We start from the raw sequence: 21,122 nt of genomic DNA, 5'->3' as shown, positions 1-21,122 counted from the left end.
CATATTTTTTTCTCTTTTTCTTCTTCTCTTTTGTTCTTTTGGGGGGGAATGCAATTGAATGTGATGTTAAATAGTGCCAGGAATGAGTGCCTGGAGCTATTCAATTGGCTGCACTATAAACATGCAATTAGAGGATTTCTGAGATCTGACTAAACTAGTGCCGCGATGCTAGATGCAGCCTTACAGTGGGTGTTAACAGCATCGCGCCCACAACTTAATTTTATTTATTTATTTTATTTATTAAGTTTCTTTTATTGCGCAACATATTCCATTGTGCTTCACAATTGGAAACATTGGGCCTGATTCAGACCCACTCGCGAGCGGCTGTCCGCTCGCAAGTGGGTCGATGGTCTGCACTGAGCATGCGCACGACGGAGGGAGCTCCGTCGTGCGCATGCGCCAGACGCGACGAGCGAAGAACTTTCCTTCGCTCGTTGTGTCTGATCAAAGGGGGCGTGCTGTCGATGTTGATTGACAGCACGCCCCCTTTGGTGGGCGTGCTGGGGGCGTGCCTCCCTGACGGGGGCGTTCCCAAGGGAACGCCTACCGTCAGAAGCCGGCCCACTGACATCACTAGTGATGTCAGTGGGAGTGATTTTGGCTCTGATAGAGCCAAAATCACTCCGGGCCTTGCGGTTGAAAACCTCAACCGCAGGCTCCGGCTCGCAGTGGCGATGGTCGCGATGGTCAAGACCATCGCGGCCATCAAATTGCACGTTCGTATAGGCTGTGGGTGATGACCCACAGCTATACGAGCGTCCAGGAGGATGCTCCATTTTTATGGAGGGCGGCCCTCATTCAGAGCGTGCGCTCTGCTCAGAGCGTACGGCTCTGAATGAGGGCCATTAATAGAACAAAACTGGGTAATAACAGACAGAGCTAGAGGTAGGAAGGCCCTGCTCGCAAGCTTACAACCTATAGGGAAATAAGTATTGATACACAAGGATAGGTGCTATATATTGTATTTTTGTCTAGCCAGATAGCAGAGGTTCTTGGTGGGCTGTATGATCCAGTCACCTAGGAATGTTGGCCAAAGGTCAGGAGGATGTGAAAGAAAGACTATGGGCCTGATTCAGAGCCGTTCGTTAACAGCAGTACGCTCGTTGCGTTCCGATGTTGAGAAAGCGCGCATACGTCGGTGTAACACTGCGCATGTGCGTACGGCAGATTGCGAGCTTTTTTTGTCTCGTTCGTCAAATAGCGTACAGGAAGTGACATGTCAAATGTGATTGACAGAACAGGGCATTTTTGGGCGTTGACGGGGGTGGAGATGGAAAAACGCAGGCGTGGCGAGGCGTTTTTGGGGCGTACATACATTATCAGATGCGAACGTCAAATGTGTTCGTACCAACTCATACGTCACTGGATGATCCTCTTTCCGTTCAAAACGGTCGCACAGCTTAGGGTCTGGATTACTCGACCACATTGGCGATGGCCTTCTCCTCCGTCCCGGCACTCCACGATGTTGCATCGATTAATCACGGCTTGTCAGAAAATCAATAATACCTCTTTTCCACCAAAAACCCAGGTCCGACCTGGGTTTTTGGACATGGGGCCTGATTCAGACCCACTCGCGAGCGGCTGTCCGCTCGCAAGTGGGTCGATGTTAGGCACTGAGCATGTGCACGACGGAGGGAGCTTCGTCGTGCGCATGCGCCAGACGCGACGAGCGAAGGAAAGTCCTTCGCTCGTTGTGTCCGATCAAAGGGGGCGTGCTGTCAATGTTGATTGACAGCACGCCCCCTTTGGTGGGCGTGTCGGGGGCGTGCCTCCCTGACGGTGGCGTTCCCACGGGAACGCCTCCCGTCAGAAGCCGGCCCACTGACATCACTAGTGATGTCAGTGGGAGTGATTTTGGCTCTGATAGAGCCAATATCACTCCGGAGCTTGCGGTTGAAAACCTCAACCGCAGGCTCCGGCTCGCAAATTCGATGGTCGCGATGGTCTCGGCCATCGCGGCCATCACAAAGCACGCTCGTATAGCCTGTGGGTGGTGACCCACAGCTATACGAGCGTCCAGGAGGACGCTCCATGAAAATAGAGCCCGGCCCTCATTCAGAGCGTGCGCTCTGCTCAGAGCGTACGGCTCTGAATGAGGGCCATGGTTCCAACCCTGGTCAGACCCAGGTCAGACCCATTTACACTGCACCTTTGATCTGGGTTACTCCCAGGTCAGCCCTGTTCACACTGAACTCAGGTCTGCCCTGCTAAACCTGTGAGGTCATAAAAAGTGGGAGGTGAATGCTCCACAACCACCAATCAGCTCATTTTAGGCATGACCAAGGTCGGATAACCCGGGTTGCACCGTTTACACTGCACCATTACCTGGGTCCATCCTGGGTCCAACCCTGGTAGCTACCTGGGTTGGATTGCAGGGTCACTTGATCCAGGTTATTTTTCAGGGACCCTTTTACACTGAGCTGCGACCCGGGTAGACCCAGCAAAAACCAAGGTTTTTGCTCTGGTGTAAAAGGGGTATTAGTGTTGTATTGAAAACCGGCTTGGAATGTGTTTTGAAATCAGTTTTTTGGGTTAGCACAAAACCGTACGCAGGTGGAAATCATAGCTGCTAATGTCAGGATTACACAATCAATTAGCGTACATTTGTGGGGGGGGTTTTTGGGTTGATATTTGGTTTTTGGCCTATTGAAACAATAATGTCATCATGTTTGTGTGTTTTTGGCCATTTTGCTTTTGGCTGGTGAATTTGCATCCTTATGTAAATTTAAAAACGTTCCTTAAAGAGCCCTTTTTTTTTCTCAGGTAAAATGTTGGTGGTGCGCGTTTTTGCCTTGTGGGCCAGGATTAAATGTAAACCATTTCTACAATAATGTCAGAATACAATGTCGTACATTTTTTTCAAATTTATTGGAAAATAAAAACAATTTCATGCACATTTTTTCCCCAAACATTTTTTGCAGTGTTCATTCCAAAAAATTTAATAATTGTGCAAACATAAAAGTTATGGAAACGTAAAGCTAAAAATTATAAACAATTCACAAGAAAGGAGAGGGAAGTTTTGGCCAGAAAGGAATATGGGGCAAGCACAGAAGGAGTGTGGGAAAAGTAGCCAGTGCTATCAACGTTTTTTCCCCCGTTTGGCAGGGGGAGGGAGGGCGCCAGACCGGGTCCGGGATGTCATCGGGCTGGCCTGTCCAGAGGCAGATGTTGTGGCCTCTGGACTAGGCACAGGGCTAGGCACATTTAGAGGATTGGCTGATGTTGTGCCAGAGGTGGAGGATCCTGATGTTTCGGCAGGAAGGGAGGTCGGCTCCACCATGTGCTGGCGAACGAGCTGCTCCAGGGCATTGGCGATGCGGATGTTGGCCAAGGTATTTTCCGCCAGGGCCTGACCAATAGTCACGTTGGCCGCAGCATTTTGCTCCAGGGCCTCAGCCACCCGTACCAAACTGGCGTCCGTCCTCTGCAGAATCTCCGTATGGAAATCCGATTTAAAATTGAGTTCTGTGAGGAGGGACATTGCCTGCGAGGGGGATTGCCCTGGACTGGCTTCTGCAGGGTCCTCAGCCGGATGTACTGGTTCCTCCCCTGCAGAGCCTGCAGAAATTCTGCGGCCAAGGCTCCCCTCTGGAGCAGACTCATCCGCCTGTGTCTCTGTTGGAAAAATGAGAAAAGAGTCACATTAGAATCTACATATTGGCACAATAACATTTCAGAGTTGGTGACATCACAATATTTACCTTGGACAACATGAGGAGCCGCAAAGTCTGGCATGTCCGTATCCATGTTGGACACGCCAAACACCTCCACAGCCTGCACACACCCCTGTGCCAGCTCTTCTAAATCATTCTACTCCAATGACACAGGGGTGGGACCCCCACCTGTCCCCCTTGCATGCCTAGCCCTGTCCGCCAGTTTTTGCTTCAGGCGATATTTGAAGTCGGCCCATCTGTGGGTGAAATTGGAACCATTATCCTTTTGTTTTAAATGGGTTTTGGTTTTAGGGGGGGTCAAGTTTTTACTTACCGCCGTTTGACATCCCGGGCTAGACGGACATAATCACCCACCCTATTGACAGCAACGGCTACCTCCTCCCACATTCTCCACTTCTGGCTTGCACTCATATTCCTGTCTGCCTGTGGCAGGATGTCCACACACTTCTGAACCAAAACCTCCATCTCCTTTCTTGTGAATTGTGGCTGCCTTTTCTTTTTTGCCAGCTTTGGCCGGAATACTGGGCCCAGCAGCCTCTTCCATGTCATCCTCCTCACCTATTTGTTTAAATGTTGAGAATTGTAAGCTTCACAACTTGCACTATATTATGTTTCAAATTAATCATTGTTTACAAATGCCTGAAATACTTACCGCCAGACTGTTGCCCATTGTTTCCCTGGTCTGTAGCCATGTCTTATCTCCAAACAAGAAATACACCAGAACTTTTTTGTTGGCTCGGGGTTGATTGTTGGCGGGTTTTGGATTTGGCGTTGGTGGGAGTTGTTTTTGTTTGGTCTTTTTCTTTATTTTTTTTCCGTTCGCTTTTTTTCTGGTGGTTTTTTTTTTGGCGTGTATTTATTTGGTAAGGTTTTGGCCGTCTAACTTTTGATCAATTTGTGTCTCCTTCTTTTCCTGAATTTTGGCTCGTTAATTTTTCCAAATTTCCCCTTTGTTAGTTTTTTTTTGGCTCTGCCCCAACGATCTTTTGATCCGGAGACTTATATATTATCTATTGGTAAGCTTATTTTTTCACTTGGTTATTAAATGTTCATGTTTGTATTTACACAACTTAGTTTGACCTTACACTTGTAACCTTTGTTTTTATTAGTCAGAAATGTTTAAAATAATTCGTGTTTTTCTATCTGCGTATTTTTGTACTTGTATATGCGAACTAATTAGCGCATTTTTAACTGTTTCTATTGTGACTGGTATTTGCGAACTAATTAGCGCATTTTTAACTGTTTCTATTGTGACTGGTATTTGCAAACTAATTAGCGCATTTTTAACTGTTTCTATTGTGACTGGTATTTGCGAACTAATTAGCGCATTTTTAACTGTTTCTATTGTGACTGGTATTTGCGAACTAATTAGCGCATTTTTAAATGCTTATTTAGGCCCGTTAAATTGGTTGTGTTTTCCCTTTAGCATTTGTTGATTACATTTTGGCCCAATTTGAGGTAGTCTGCGCACTGTCGTTTTGCTATTTGGCCAAATGTGTGTTTCTCCCCTTTTATGTTTTGTCTTGCACCCAATTTAGATTCCTAAATGCCCACCCTAAATTGTTGCATTTTTATATTGTGATTATTTAGAGTTTGGCCCAATCATGACAATACCCCGGCATGTAAGCATCAATGGATTGTATCATCAAGCTAAGTAAAAATCTATTTTTTTGGGGGGGGAAAAAAGCCTTACATTCAAATCTTGCCATTTCAGGTTGATCTTGGTCGGATTGTTCTGGCCATGCTCCCGACCAACCTCAATCTCGTCCCAGGCGTAAGCATCGTAGGCGTGCAAGGCCCCAGATATATCGAACATGTGTCACCCTTTTTGGAATGCCCGATGATGAGGTGTTAAGACGCTACCGTCTTCCTCCCAAAATCATCATAGACATTCTCTCATTAATAGAGAGTGATCTTGAGCGGCAAATTGACAGTCCTACAGCAATACCACTACTTATGCAATTTATGGCGGTGTTACATTTCTGTGCCTCAGGATAGTTTCAAACAACGGTGGGAATAGTGGCGGGCATCTCCCAATCCTCCTTTTCCCGGATCCTGAGGGCAGTGATGGAGGCACTTTTCAAGCACCTCCATCATTTTATTAAAATGCCTTTGGATATGGGTGCCCTTAGTGTGGCCAAGGCCAATTTTTACCAAATAGCTGGCTTCCCACACATCATAGGGGTTGTGGATGGTACTCACATACCACTTCAGCCTCCAGCACGGCTGGAGGCCATATTTCGCAACCGTAAACACTATCACTCCCTGAATGTAATGGTGGTATGTGATGCCTCCCACCAGATCCTGTCCCTGAATGCAAAATTAACAGGAAGTGCACATGACTCATTCATCATCCGGCAATCAGGGATATGGCACAAATTAAACAACCTACAAGCTGGTGATGCGTGGCTTCTGGGTAAGTGGAGACCTTTAGTACATAACAATGTTAAGCTTGATACACAGTGATCCTGATGTTGTCACTTCTTTTTCACAGGAGACAGTGGCTACCCTTGCACACCCTGGCTGCTCACTCCTTATTTGGCTCCCACACCAGGGCCACAAAGTAATTTTAATGCCGCACTTACAGCCACCAGGCAAGTGGTGGAGCACTGTATCGGCCTTTTAAAAGGCCGATTCAGATGCCTCCACCGCTCTGGTGGCGAGCTCATGTATTTGCCGGATATGGTTTCTAAAATTGTGGTCCTGTGTGGGATATTTCACAACATCACCATAAGGAGTGGTGTCCCAATGCAGCCAGAGGATGGCCCCCCCGAGGTTGGTCGGAGGTCAGTATGTGGGGGGGCCATACGCGATGATGTGGTGGCCAGATATTTTAGGTAATTATTGGCAACACAACAGTGTTTAGACACAATGTGGTAAGGATTGTTTGAGAACATCTAATTATTTTGTATTTTTTTCTCCATCTTCTGTTTGTTTTCATAATCTTTGGGACTCCAACGATGACTACTTCCTGCTACCCTAAAAAAACCTTCATGGGGACACTTTGGAAATATATTATGGAACCCATATTGCAACGCCACATTTGTGGAATCATGTTGGCATGGTCCTTCGTCAACCAGTTCTTGATTTTTTATTTTTTTTTAAAAGGTTCTTGTATGGGTTGTATTTATGATTATCACTGTGTGTATTGTTTGTGAGTGAACACTTTGTTATTTTAGTTATGTTGTGAATAAATGTTTTGAGAGTGTAATTTTGTACCTTTTTTTGCCCATTACAAGCAAGTGTAACCAGGTTCACCCACGTTAAATTTGCCTAAGGGGTAAGCCTGTAATGACGCAAGTTGAGCTAAAATGTAAGATGTTTTCTGGGTCCAAACCAACACCCAAAGGAATCCTGTACAATCAGTTGGCTTCGTAATATCGGCCTAAGCAGGTTGCCCCCCAAATAGGAACCTGTAAAATGTAGTAATATATAATTTGTACAACACCAAAAAAGGCCAATCAGATTGTTACTGTTAGGTGTTTCTTGTGCCTGTTTTCCTAAAAAATACAACACACAATCTTAGTGACAATAATTGCAAATCCTTGCTGGAAGAGTCTACTTATGTCAGTGTAAACAATCTCTGATTTGGAAACAAGGAATGAGACAGAACGTTAAGTTTAAATTTTTAATTTATAAAACTTTTGTACAAAAAAATCCAAAAACTAGTTCCGAAGGAGGACCGACATATGGTCAAGGACCACCAGCAGCCCGATGACGTTGGCACGCATCCGTCCCACACATCCAGCTAATTCCGCCATACTCTGTTCCTCTGTGGGTTAGAAAAGTGTGGGGATTAATACATCAATAATGAAACCACATTAAAAAACAAGCCAAACCAAGCTAACCAAAAATGTCAATATTGTGACCCAAAGCAGAATTACACCGAAAATACCAAGCACCCAAAAATAGTCCCCCCAAAAATTAAAAGTCAAAAAATCAGATTCAGACAGGTGTGATATGTGTATGGTGACATCAGCAGTAACAGGTAAAGACAAACCGAAAACTCCAACAAATTCTCCGAAACAACACAAAAAAAGGCACAGACACATGATTACATACAAACAGTTTTTGCAAAAAACGAAACTAAAAAAAAACCATACCGTTCAAACTAACGGCCGCTCCAGAAGCCACTCCCTCTTCCTCCTCGGAGGTGCCTCCATTCCCCAACGAGGTTGGCGGGGTGATTTGGGATTCAGGGGAGGGGGTAGTTACAAGAGGGGTGGTTGGAGGAGAGGGGGAATTGGGATGGAGAGGAAGGAGCCCCGAAACATCCTCCACAGGGTCTGTGCAGGCTGGGGAGGAGGGGGAAATACGGGAATTTGGGGGTGTGGAGGTTTGGCTTGGGGTTGGGGAGAGTGGGCGAGAGCACCGTCTTTGACGCCGATGACGCCGTAGTCTTCGCTCTGCCCCTAAAAGATGTGAAACAAATTGTGGTTAGTTTCAACCAAAACCTAGTTAAACACTAATTTATGACAACACAAATATGTAAACATGGCCATGCAGATATGAGTACAATGACTAAATAGGACATACATGAAAACATGGCCAAGCAGATATGAGTACAATGAATAAATAGGACATACATGAAAACATGCACACGCAGTTAGGGACACAAAGATAAACATGAAAACCACAGTCCCAAAAACTTCCTTTCCGCGATCTGCATGCGAAAGCATGCCAGCAAGCGGGGCGTCCGCCGTTGCAGGTCGGACCACCTGCGCTCCAGCTGGCCGATCTGGCGGCGTGAGCCGAAGGAACGCAGGCGGCCACGTACCTCCGCATATGCGGAACGCTTCTCTCTATTTGTGATGGGTGGAGGCTGGCTGGTGATCCGCCTATCCATCACCTCGGTTAACACCAGCAGCTCGCACCTGGTGTATGCCGAGGCTCTCATGATGGCAATGGTGTATTTGTTAAAAATCATTTTTAATAAAGACACGAAAATAAATTTGATTGGCTAATGTATTTGGGTAATTAACAGGACCAATTCTATTGGTTAGAGTATGAGTCATGTGTTCGACAGGGCCAGAAATCTCTTGAGAGTTATGATAGGCTTGATGCAGTGACATGCGTAAGCAAATTTAAATAAAGAAATGAACCCAGGAAAATATGCGTCGTTAAAAACAAATAAAACAAATGTTTAATTGGCTCTAACATGTATTTTGACAAAGAAAAGCGAATGTTTAAGCCGTACGTATTCTGCGGGTAAACACAAACACGGACAAGATTAAAGTTTATTGCATTGTCCAAAAAAAATAAAAAAACCAATTAAGCTAATTGATATATTGATTGGCATGATACGATTGAGGGAGGTAAGCAGAATAAAGGAGCAGGTAATCGGAATCTGACAGTCCCACTTCCGGTTTGTACTTGTGCGTGCGTTCCCTTCAAGCCACTTTGGGGATGTACGCTCGCTATTTGGCACGCTCGTTAGTTAGAGGAGGGGTCGGTAGAGTTTGGGGAGGATGTTTAGCTGCGTTCGAAAATACGAGCGAGTGCTTGAATTTACATATGTTTGTATGTACGCCGAACGTACGAACGGCCACTTGCGTCCGGGTCTGAATGAGGGCCTATGTGTGGACTGTGAGAGGGGATGTAATTAGATATGGAAGCTATGAAGGTTATGTGGGTGGTTCTGGAATCTGATAAGCTTGTCTGAAAAGGTGAGTTTTCAGGGAACGCTTGAAGGTTTGGAGACTAGAGGAAAGTCTTATTGTGCGTGGAAGGGCATTCCACAGAGTTGGTGCAGCCCTAAAAAAGTTGTGTAACTGTGATTGGGAGCAAGTAGTGCGTGGGGATGAGAGACGCAGATCTTGTGCTGAGCGGAGAGCTCGGGTTGGGAGATATTTTGAGATGAGTGAAGAGATGTATGTTGGTGTGGTTTGCTTAATAACTTTATGTTTAAGTAAAAGTATTTTGCATTGAATACGGTAGAAAACGGGCAACCAATGGAGGGACTGACAGAGCGGAGCAGCAGATGATAAATGTTTGGAGAGGAAGATCAGCCTTGCAGCTGCATTCATAATGGATTGTAGTGGTGAGAGCCAATTTTTGGGAAGACAAGTAAGGAGACTATTGCAATAGTGAATGCAGGAAATGATGAGTGCATGGATTAGAGTTGGAAAATTCTGTTTACCGAGACTAAACCCCTGGCATTAGGTGCAATAAACTGTATCTTCTGACTTAAATGCATAGTGCGGACAATTGAATAGCTCTGGGCAGTCATTTCTTTATTATTTTCCCTAGAGTACTGTAACACCTATAGTGTTACTATGCTTTTTCTAGTCTCGCTCATAGCTGCCCATACCCACTACAGAGATATAATTTATGAGTTCATCCTCAGCCTACTCCGCTCCTCCTTTAAAACATTGCCAGAATATGCCCCTTTCTCATTCTGGATGTTACAGAAGCCCTTACCCATTCTCTCAATATTTACGGTAGCCTACCTGACTTTCCTGTCATCTACTGTATTTATCCCAGCTACAATCCATTCTAAGGGGTCTATTTACTAAGCCTTGGATGTAGATAAAGTGAATGGAGATAAAATAGTCCCAACCAATCAGCTCCTAACTGTCATTTTTCAAACAGCCTGTGACATGGCAGTTAGGAGCTAAATAGCTGGTACTTTATCCCCGTTCACATTATCTCCATCTAAGAGGGGTATTAAATATGAAACATTAACCTCGCTATCGAAAATTTTGCTGCACATTGGAGCTTTTGCCGGCGAAAAAGTATCGCACGCGCCCCTGCTTATCCCCGTATTCAATATGAAATCGTCGAAAACGGGACCCGGCGATACTTGGATTGGTGAAAACAAATGGGAATTTTTTGGAAATAATTGTAGGACCCCCCTAAAGATGTCCAGACCTCGGGGTCCACTATGGGTACCCCCGTTTTTGCCTGCAGAAGAAAGTCGGAGTTTTTAAATAGCCGCTGCAGGTATTTTTTCCCAACTTTGAAGAAGTGATGCAGAAGAGCATTTAGCTTTTTTTTTCATTTTTAAAAGTGGTCCCATCAAATTTGGGGTACATGAAAATGGGTACTAGCATATTTTTAAGTCCCTAAAGTTTTTTTTTTTAAATTCTGCAAAAATGCACCTGCCGCTACTTTGCTCAATGAAAAAACACCTGCCACATACTTGGGGACCCCACCAGAATTAATTTCGTTAGTTTGGCATTTTTTTTTCCTTTTTTTATATTTTCACAACAATTTTTTTTTTTTTTTTTTTAGGGTGTACCGATTTTTTTTTTTTAAACAATTTGTTTTTGAACATTTCCTTTTAAGGGGACATTCCCAAAAGTACAGGATATTTTTTATAAGCCTGCACCCCCAAACCCCAATTCTGCACTTTTTTTCACTTGCTGTAATGATTTGAAAAATTATCCCTGTTTTTTTAAAAATGACCCTTGACCCCATTAAGGAATAAAACCGGGAATTTTTGGGAAATATGACTGGGACCCCCCTAAAGATGTCCAGACATGGGGGATCACTATGGGAACCCCTGTTTTTGCCTGCAAAATGAAGTCGGGTTTATAAATAGCTTTGCCAGGTCTTTTTCCCTTCCGCGGCTATTAGAAGCTCCGACTTCCTTCAGGAGATAAAAATGGGGGTACCCATAGTGATCCCCCATGTCTACACATCTTTAGGAGGGTCCCTAGAATATTTCCCGAAAATTCCCGTTTTTGTTGAACCTGTAAAAAAAAGTAGCAAAAATTTCCCCCCCCAAAAGCCAAACCAGCCCCAGGCTTGCCAGCCATTGGTGGTTTCTAAAAATACGGGGAACAAAATGTGTAGGGTTCCACCGTATTTTAGAAACCAACACCAGGCTGCAGGGACTAGTGCTGGTTTTAAATATAGGGGACAAAAAAGACGTGGAGTACCCCCTATATTTAAGACCAGCACCAGACCAAACCAGCCGGGGTGTAATGCCACAGCCCGGAGACCCAATCACCGGGGCTCCAGGTCCAAAGCATTACACCCAGAGTCGGTCACCCCAAGTCGGTCCCCCCTCTCCCGAGGACCACAGGCTTACGCTGAAGCCTGGGGCTCATCCCCATACCCCTGGAGCGGTGAGTATGGGGGTAATAGGGGGGGCAAATAATGTCACACTATTGTACTTTACAGTGGAACTACAAGTGCCAGCAGACATGCGGCACCTGTAATTTCACTGTAAAATAAATAGTTAAAAAAAGACAAAACACCCACACCGTGTCCAGTATAAGTTTATTACACACACCTACCCATTCACACATACTTACCTATACCAGATGAATCTGTCCTCTTCTCCAGTAGGATTTCCCAAAAACATGGCTCTGCAAGAAAGATTTAATACTTGGGTGTTTAAAAACAAAAAAACGTCCTTACCCGATCCACGGAATACAGCTATCTGTATGTGTGTTGCCACAAATACACATAGCTCCCGAATGCTAGCTATCGGCACTTCACGGGGCATTGCAGTCCAGAGAGCCAATCAGCGGCCGTGCTGACTGTAGAGCGGCCGCTGATTGGCTCCGGCTACTGACAGTTCCCACGTGGTGTGACTCGCCCACATGGGAACTGTCAGTTGCTGGAGCCAATCAGCAGGCGCTCTACAGTCAGCGTTGCCGCTGATTGGCTCACGGGACTGCAATGCCCCGTGAAGTGCCGATAGCTGGCATTCGGGAGCTATCTGTATGTGTGGCAACACACATACAGATAGCTGTGTTCCGTGGATTGGGTAACTCGTTTTTTTGTTTTTAAACACCCATGGATTACTGCGGAGACCAGTGCTGGATGTAGGTGAGTATGAAATCTTTCTTGCAGGGCCATGTTTTTTTGGATATTCTACTTGGACAAGGGGACCGAACATCTGGTATAGGTAAGTATGTGTGAATGGGTAGGTGTGTTAAATAAACTTATACTGGACATGTCTGCTGGCACTTGTAGTTCCACTGTAAAGTACAAAAGTGTGACATTATTTGGCCACCCTATTACCCCCATACCCACCGCTCCAGGGGCATGGGGATGAGCCCCAGGCTTCAGCGTAAGCTTGTGGTGCTTGGGAGTGGGGGGACCCTTTTCTGGGGGGTCCCCGACTCCCCCGAGATCACCGGTTTGCGCTGACAGACTTGGGGTGTAATGCTTTGGACCTGGAGCCCCGGTGATTGGGTCTCCGGGCTGTGGCATTACACCCTGGTCAGTTGGGTCTGGTGCTGGTCTTAAATATAGGGGGTACCCCACATCTTTTTTGCCCCATATTTTTAGAAACCACCACTGGTTTGCAAGCCTGGAGCAGGTTTGGCTTTTGGGGGTGGGACCTTATGTCATTTTTTTTTGTAAATTTTTGCTACTTTTTTTTACAGGTTCATCAAAAACGGAAATTTTCGGGAAATATTCTAGGGACCCCGATAAAGATGTGTAGACATGGAGGATCACTATGGGTACCCCCATTTTTAACTACTGAAGGAAGTCAGGGTTTCTAATAGCCGCGGCAAGTGCATAAATGCGACTTTGAAGAAAATGATGCAGAAGAGCATTTAGAATTTTTTTGGGGAAAAATAACTATGCCCAGCAAATTTGGGGTACTTGAAAATGGGGGTCAGCATATTTTAAAGTTGCTAAAGTGACTTGAAAAAATCCTGAAAAACCCACCTGCTGCAAGCAGTTGCAATGAAAAAAACACCTGGGGCATACTTGGGGACCCCCCCAGAGTCAAGTTCGCTATTTTTTAACTTTGTCCCCCAACATTTTTTTTTTTTTGGCCCCTAAATTCAAAGTGTATTTTTTGGGGTGTCCCGATTTTTTTTTCTTTTGACACAGATCTTTTCAAGGGGTCATTCTGAAGGGTGCAGACGTATTTTTTTAAGCCTGCACCCCTAAACCCCAATTCTGCACTTTTTTTCGCCACTTATTCAATGGTGAAAAGTTATCTCCGTTTTATTTCAAAGACTTTTCGAACCTGCGTAATGTCTTTGAAATTGAATACGGTGTAAAACCAAAACCTCCGAAAATGACGTCATCGGTGCGAAAACATCACAAAAAGTGAGTTTTCGCTCCATATTGAATACCCCTGTAAGGCTTATTAAATAGACACCTAAATGCCTGAGCGTGTCTGATTTTCCTCCCTTACTGTTCCATACCCACTGCATCACTCTGCAAATCCCTACACTTGCTTCCCATAGCCTCCAGAATCCAAGCCAAGCTACTCACCATTATCCTCACCAATACCTCCCACTCATACATTTCTTGCCTTATCACAAGATACACTTCCATTTGCCTTTTTTAGGTCTGCCTCTGACGTGTGCCTCACCTCCTCTCTAATAAGTACCTGTCAATCCCAACTGCAAGTTCTTCAGGTGCAGCTCCCTTCAAATCTGCACATTTTCTTAAGATCCTATGTACTCAATCTGTTTTTTTACACGTTTTTAGTTTTTATGATTTACTATTCAGACTGCAGAATTTTGTGACATCTTTACAAATAAAAGAAAATGATTATGATGAGGACAATATTTATACTTATGCTATATTCACCTCTAATTAATTCAACTAACAGGACCCTGTGTTTATTTATTATAACTTGAGTAGCTGATTACATAGTATACAGTTGTCACACTATGAACCCCATATATTTCATGCAGTTTATAGTACATTCCCCACATTTTCAGCTTCCTCTCATTAAGCCCCCACTGTTTGCAGTGATACTTTAACTCCGTTGGACTCTGACTCTCTATATAATCCCGAACCTCGAGACACAAATGCCTGTATTGCCTGTGACTTGCTTGGAAAGTCTGCAAGTTCTGCCTGCCACACTCTACCCTAGGGAATGCTGCGCCCTGTATTCATTCCTAATGAATCTCTGACTCGATTTCATGAATCCACTAAATTGAGTAAATACTAGAAATCTTTGCTTCTGACTGGATTCTGGGGCTTATTACAAACACTGCAGGTAAATTTTTCAAATCTCATGTTATTTACATTCTTAGTAAAGTAACTTTTTGTTCAGAGCTCACAATCTAACATTACAGGCATAAACATGAGCTATGTATGTCTGATCTTCATAGTCAGTATCGATATATTATCATTGATTACCTAAATAAATGATGCAATCCCTTCCCTAAAGAGCATGCTTGTTATTATACATCTAGGGTGTAAATTCAGATGGATGTATATATTTGTTATGTGACACATCCGTAGATACAGTATATGTATCTGACTACTTTAAGAGCTATTTACTATTTATCATTTTGACTTTTCTTTTATTAAGGTGTTTTGATGTTTTCAAGAAACTGCCCATTTTTACTGTTATTGTTTAAGACCAAGGTTATTGGAAACCATTTATAATTACAGAGACAAATGGCACCTACATCATCTGAAAGAAGTTGAATTTAACAGACGCTTCTAAGAAGACAAATGCTGAACTAGAGTTAGCCGTAATTTGGTGTGGAAAACAAGTATTCTGAACATTTTCATTAATGATCTAAAGGAAATTCAAGGATTATTAATAAAACAGCAGCAATTATCTAAGAATTTTTTACAAGGGTTTTAAATACTCAAAGAATAAAGAACATAATTCTAAGCAAGAAGAGAGGATTTTATTATAATCCTGTTTAAGAATGCCTGTGGAAATATTGGCATGAGTACTTCACTAAACAGAATATAAAACTCTTAATTTGTTTTGTATGTGGGAGTGGAATTGTATACTTATGTTTTTAAAAAACTATTGTTGAATTTCAAGAGAAATATAAATATATTTATCTACAGTAAGAATACAGTCTACTTCCATATTTGAGAAGTCATATTGAGTAGTCATGGCGTTTGCTGATCTGTTGGAGAAAACTGGAGGCATGGGACGGTTCCAGAAGACGCAGGTTATATTGCTATGCTTTCCGATACTATTGCTGGCCAGTCATAACCTTCTACAAAACTTCAGTGCTGCAATTCCAAGTCACAAGTGCAAAATTAATGACTCTGGGATTCTTAACAGTAGCTCTGTCAGGGATGGCTGGCTGAGGGTGTTCAGTCCTCTGGATGGAAATGGGAGGCCTGAGTCCTGCCTGGAGTTTGTTGAAGAACAGTGGAGGATGGTGGATTCCAACATCACTTTCTACAATGCCTCAGATGTGCAGACAAGAGCATGCATGAGTGGATGGGAGTATAGCAAGGATGAATTTAGCTCAACAATAATCACTGAGGTAAGTGCTTCAAGGCATTGGGAGGCTGGCTCAACAAGTCATCAAAGAAAATTTTTCTCACCTCAGTGTAAACACTGTTTATATATTGTTTTCCTCACTGGAATAATAATCTGAGTTAGGGAAACCTTTGGGCTACCACCTAAAGGCAATATGCAAATGTTGAAAAATGCTTTTGCCCTTGTTAAGTCTCATTGCAAGATAGGTGCTTTAATCGGGTTGCGTACCAGATCCTGGTGGTCGGGATGCCGGTGGTTTCAAATCCTGACAGCGGCATCCCAACAGTCAGAATCCCAACGCCTACAGGTAAGTACCCCTACCCTAACCGTAACTCTCCACCCTAGCAGCCTAACCCTCCCTCTCACAGCCTAACCCTCCCTCCCCGCACACTAACCCTCCCCATAGTGACTAACACTAACCCCTATCCTAAGCCTAATACTTACCATTGGGATGCCAGCTGTCGGGATAGGGGAGCCTAGATCCCAACTGCTGTTGGGATTCCGGCGCCGGGATTGTGACCACTGGCATCCTGATCGCTGGGATCTACATCCCATTTAATCCTATTATCTGCTTAGTACTCCCTGTAGAGGGTGAAACAGTTTGTCTCAGAATGGGTCCCTGCCATGCTTAATACACCCAGTAGTTAAGGCATGGACTTCAGTGTGATGCTATACCCTGATGTATTTTCTACTGAGATGGAATTATCAATCAAATATATAAGAGATCCAAGTCTATAACAGTAGACACATAAAATATCCAGAACTTTGTTAATGTACAGATGATGACTTTTATAGTGGGATTTGGTATGCGGAAAGAAAAATGGAAGACAGCTGGCTCAGTCCATATATATGTCAGGTGTGCTGGTTGGAGCCATCATTCTTGGAGGTCTATCAGACAGGTGAGCAACATTTTGTTGGCCCCTAATGCTCTTCATCTGAATTTACTGTCATAATCTGTCTCTGTTGTTGTCTATGCCCATACAATGATTCATCATCATAAAGGTTCTTAATCTTTCCTAGGTACGGACGAAGGGTAGTGCTGATCTGGTCTTATTTACAGATGGCTGTCACCGGGGTCTGCACAGCCTTTTCTCCGAATTACCTCTCCTACTGTGTGTTCCGCTTCCTTGTTGGGATGGCTCTGTCAGGAATTGGCATGAACACTACTGCATTAAGTATGTAGAAGGGCATTTACATAATATATGTTTGTTATGTTGGAAAGTACAATATACAAGGTGTGGTGGACATTTTGACCTGTTGATTAGCTGCTGTACACTGCTAAACAATTAACACTTAGGGCCTGATTCAGACCTAGTCGCAAGCGCTGAGCGCTCGCAACCGGGTCGATGGTGGCCCAGAGCACATGCGCACAACGGAGCCGGCTCCGTTGTGCTCATGCGCGAGACCCAGATAGCGACGGGCAAGCCGCCGCTCCGGGTCTCGAACCAAAGGGGGCGTGCTGTTGATGTTGCGTGACAGCACGCCCCCTTTGGTGGGCGGGCCAGAGGGGTGGCTGCCCAGATGGAGGCGTTCCCATGAGAATGCCTACTGTCTGGGGGCGGCCCCACTGTTTGAGCCGAAAGCTCTCTGGGGCTTGCGGCAACGAGACCCTATCACAAGGGTCTCGTCTCCTCGCGATGGTCTTGACCATCGTGACCATCTTCCTGGCCGCTCCCTATAGCTGTGGGTGGTCACCCACAGCTATGCAAGCAGCCAGGAGGCCATTCTAAAAAAAAAAAAGACCGGCCCTGATTCAGAGCGAGCGCTCTGTCAGAGCGACCGGCTCTGAATCAGGGCCTTAGTGCTGTAAATACATTTAAATGTTATATATTCCGGTATAGTTTTTCACATGTTCCAGATATCTTAAAACTGTTGTCTACTGTAAGACAGCAACCTGCTTAATATGATATGTCATCCAGTATTGCACCATTATCTGAAGCTGATGACATCCTTGCTTAGAGATATCTGAAAAGAGCAGGGAGGCATGTTATTGGGTAGTCATGACTTACATCATAAAGTAAGCTGTCCTCTTCTGTTCAGAACCTTCTTCTTTTCTAAGATCTCTCAAGTGATCAGTTTCGCTATCTAATAAGAGTAATTATCTTTAACTCAGGCTGTAACGTTGAAGGAAATAAAGATGTTGATGTTTAAAGTTTAGGGAATTAATTCAACCTTTCAAGACAATAAGTCCCTTCATTTATGTCACAGTTGGTGCTAGTGAGTTACCTGTATCAGGTGATGAACTGGAATCACTGGAGGCCGGCAGGACTGGAACCATGGGTAACATGAATAGCTCTTTTAATATAAGAAGTGGGTAGCAGTGAGAACTGCCTTTGGTGATGAGTGACTGGAACTGGAAACTTGAGACGTTGGAATGAGACCAGAAGGAACTTGGAGGGACCGGACTGGGACCGGCAGGTAGGCTGACTGAGCTGGTCGGGGTACCAGTAGATGAGCTTGCAGGTGGATGGTAGCACGGAAGCTACTTGGTACAGCTAATGAGCCGTGAGGTGAGTGGACTTGGAGGAACCGGACTGGGACCGGCAGGAAGGCTTACTGAGCTGGTAGAGTTACTAGTAGATGGGCTTGCAGACGTATGGTAGCGTGGAAGCTACTTGTTGTGGCTTGGGAAGCCGTGGGTAGCCGTTGGTAGCTGGGTGGCTACGTGGAGCGGCTGGATAGCCGTGGGTAGACGCTGGTAGCTGGGTGGCTACGTGGAGCGGCTGGATAGCCGTGGGTAGACGCTGGTAGCTGGGTGGCTACGTGGAGTGGCCAGATAGCTGTGGGTAGACGCTGGTAGCTGGGTGGCTACGTGGAGCGGCTGGATAGCCGTGGGTAGATGCTGGTAGCTGGGTAGCTACGTGGAGCAGCTGGATAGCCGTGGGTAGATGTGGGTAGCTGGGTGGCTACGTGGAGCGGCCGGATAGCCGTGGGTAGGCGCTGGTAGCTGGGTGGCTACGTGGAGTGACCGGATAGCCGTGGGTAGACGCTGGTAGCTGGGTAGCTACGTGGAGCGGCTGGATAGCCGTGGGTAGACGTTGGTAGCTGGGTGGCTACGTGGAGCAGCTGGATAGCCATGGGTAGATGCTGGTAGCTGGGTAGCTACATGGAGCGGCTGGATAGCCGTGGGTAGACGTGGGTAGCTGGGTGGCTATGTGGAGCGGCCGGATAACCGTGTGTAGGCGCTGGTAGCTGGGTGGCTACGTGGAGCGACCGGATAGCCGTGGGTAGACGCTGGTAGCTGGGTGGCTACGTGGAGCGGCCGGATAGCCGTGGGTAGACGCTGGTAGCTGGGTGGCTACGTGGAGCGGCCGGATAGCCGTGGGTAGACGCTGGTAGCTGGGTGGCTACGTGGAGCGGCCGGATAGCTGTGGGTAGACGCTGGTAGCGTGGAAGCTACTTGGTGCGGCCTGAGAGCTGTGTAGAGAAGCTGGTAGCGTGGAAGCTACTTGGTGCGGCCTGGGAGCCGTGTGGAGAAGCTGGTAGCGTGGAAGCTACTTGGAGCAGCCTGGGAGCTGTAGGTGAGAGGCTGGTAGCATGGATAGCTGAACGCAGCAGGCTTATGGATAGCACTGGTCTAGGAACCAGCAGGAGCCTGGGACATACTGGTACTCAGAGGTACAGCTATAGCATAAGTTGTACACCATGGAATGTAACAAGATGTTCAAGCACTGAGTGCTATTAGAGGAGGATCTATATACCTAGAGTCTGGCAGCGATTGATGGATACAGACAGGTGGTCTGGCAGTGGCATTCAGAGTGGAGCAAGGCCCAGCATGCAGAGGGAGTATTCATCTCTGCAGCCCTTGAGAATCAGGACCACACCTGTGATTCCAATTAAGACTAGCAATGCTCACAGACAGAGCAGGGTCCAGGTGTTTAATCAGTGTGGGGGGAGAGCAGTCTGCACACACAGAGATGTTACAGCCAGCATGATTCAGCCAGAGCAGATGTCCCAGGAAAATTACAAACACAGATCCATGGAACAGCTGGCAGAGGTTAGTCACAAAAGGTAAAAACTAGCCAGGATTGTGACAGTACCCCCCTCTTCAAGGGTGGACTCCGAACACCCAGGCAAAACTTCCTTCAGAAATACAAGAAAGCTTCCAAAAGACTCGAAACTCGAAACATCAGGACAACTTGGAAAACTTCTAAAAACTTGGCTGAGCCTGTCCGATATCTTCAAGAAATTGAAACTTTGAGAACTCTAGAAGGTGGTTGGAAAATTGTTTCCTGAGGTAATTTGCTCAAAAAATCTTTCCTTGGAGAGCATAATGTCAATCAACTTAAACAAGCCATCTTCCTTAATAACCTTGACCCCAAAACTCTTTGCTTTCTCTCGCTTGGTTTTTCCACCGAAATGACCCATAACGAGATAATCGATTTTACTGCATATCTTCTCGGAAACTTTACCTCCATAACTCTCAATTAACAACTTGGCTTCCTCCTTTTCTATGGACTCCAAATATCCCACAATCACAAAGGTTAATCCCTTCAAGCATCTCTCTGTCCCTAGAGGAATTTGCATAGTGTTAAGAAGAGTAGCTGAAGAATTTTCCTTTTTCAGCAAATTAGTTTTTAGTGGTAATTCTTGGGAGAATGTATGACTAGGAAGAACATGGTCTGATACCAAATGGTTGTCGAGGAAAGGAGTATTGTCATGCACAGGATCGAATTCAGAATCAGAATCCATGTCCAAAGGAAGATCAGAGGAGTTAACATGACTTGAAAACCTAGAGGACTCCGGAGATGGGCAGAGGGAAACACAACCAACTCTCATGGTATCATGTTGTTGGTCTCTAAAAGTTCTTTGAGTCTTCTTCTTTCGGACTGATTGATCCTGTACCATATGATTTTGAGAAGGGAGAACAGCGGTGTATGCGAGTTTAATATCTGAAGGTGCTGAAATAACTCTAGAATATTTATCAGAACGGGTATCTGGAGACGGACACATAGGAGCAAATTCTTTAAGCAGAGCTGTACTGAAGGCTATTATGTCTTGTAGAATTGGATCCTTGGACTCAATGAGTGGGTTGGCCCACTCCAAGGCTTTACCTCTAAAGTGCATAAAAAGAAACAGGACGATGTTGGTGGGAGTAATACCACAGGTTGGATTGGTTCTCATTAGGGCATCATAATGCTTAAGCAATATGGTGTACTGGGACACATCATCATCGAAGGTCATGGACACTATATCATCCTGAGTTACAGCATTCTTTTCAGGAACTGAGAAGGAACCACTTAGAAATTCTTTAACATGATGATTAGATGATTCAGCCG

At 45.1% G+C, this 21,122-nt stretch overlaps 1 protein-coding gene across 1 annotated transcript in view; it reads left to right on the top strand.

Moving 5' to 3' along the window:
• Nucleotides 1–15,383: 15,383 nt before the first annotated feature.
• LOC148515342 (solute carrier family 22 member 6-A-like) overlaps nucleotides 15,384–21,122 on the top strand; it is a 99,630-nt gene continuing 93,891 nt past the window's right edge. The window contains exons 1-3 of the mRNA XM_088480142.1: nucleotides 15,384–15,847; nucleotides 16,639–16,742; nucleotides 16,864–17,018. Coding sequence (XP_088336268.1) covers nucleotides 15,464–15,847; nucleotides 16,639–16,742; nucleotides 16,864–17,018 — 643 coding nt within the window. The 5' untranslated portion in view covers nucleotides 15,384–15,463. The remainder of the gene's footprint in view (nucleotides 15,848–16,638; nucleotides 16,743–16,863; nucleotides 17,019–21,122) is intronic.

This window comes from Taudactylus pleione, unplaced genomic scaffold (assembly GCF_031769625.1).
Source record: "Taudactylus pleione unplaced genomic scaffold, aTauple2 ptg000250l, whole genome shotgun sequence".
NCBI classification, from domain to species: Eukaryota; Metazoa; Chordata; class Amphibia; order Anura; family Myobatrachidae; genus Taudactylus; species Taudactylus pleione.
The sequence above is the reverse complement of the archived record's forward strand: the minus strand, read 5'-3'. Positions and strand labels throughout refer to the sequence as shown.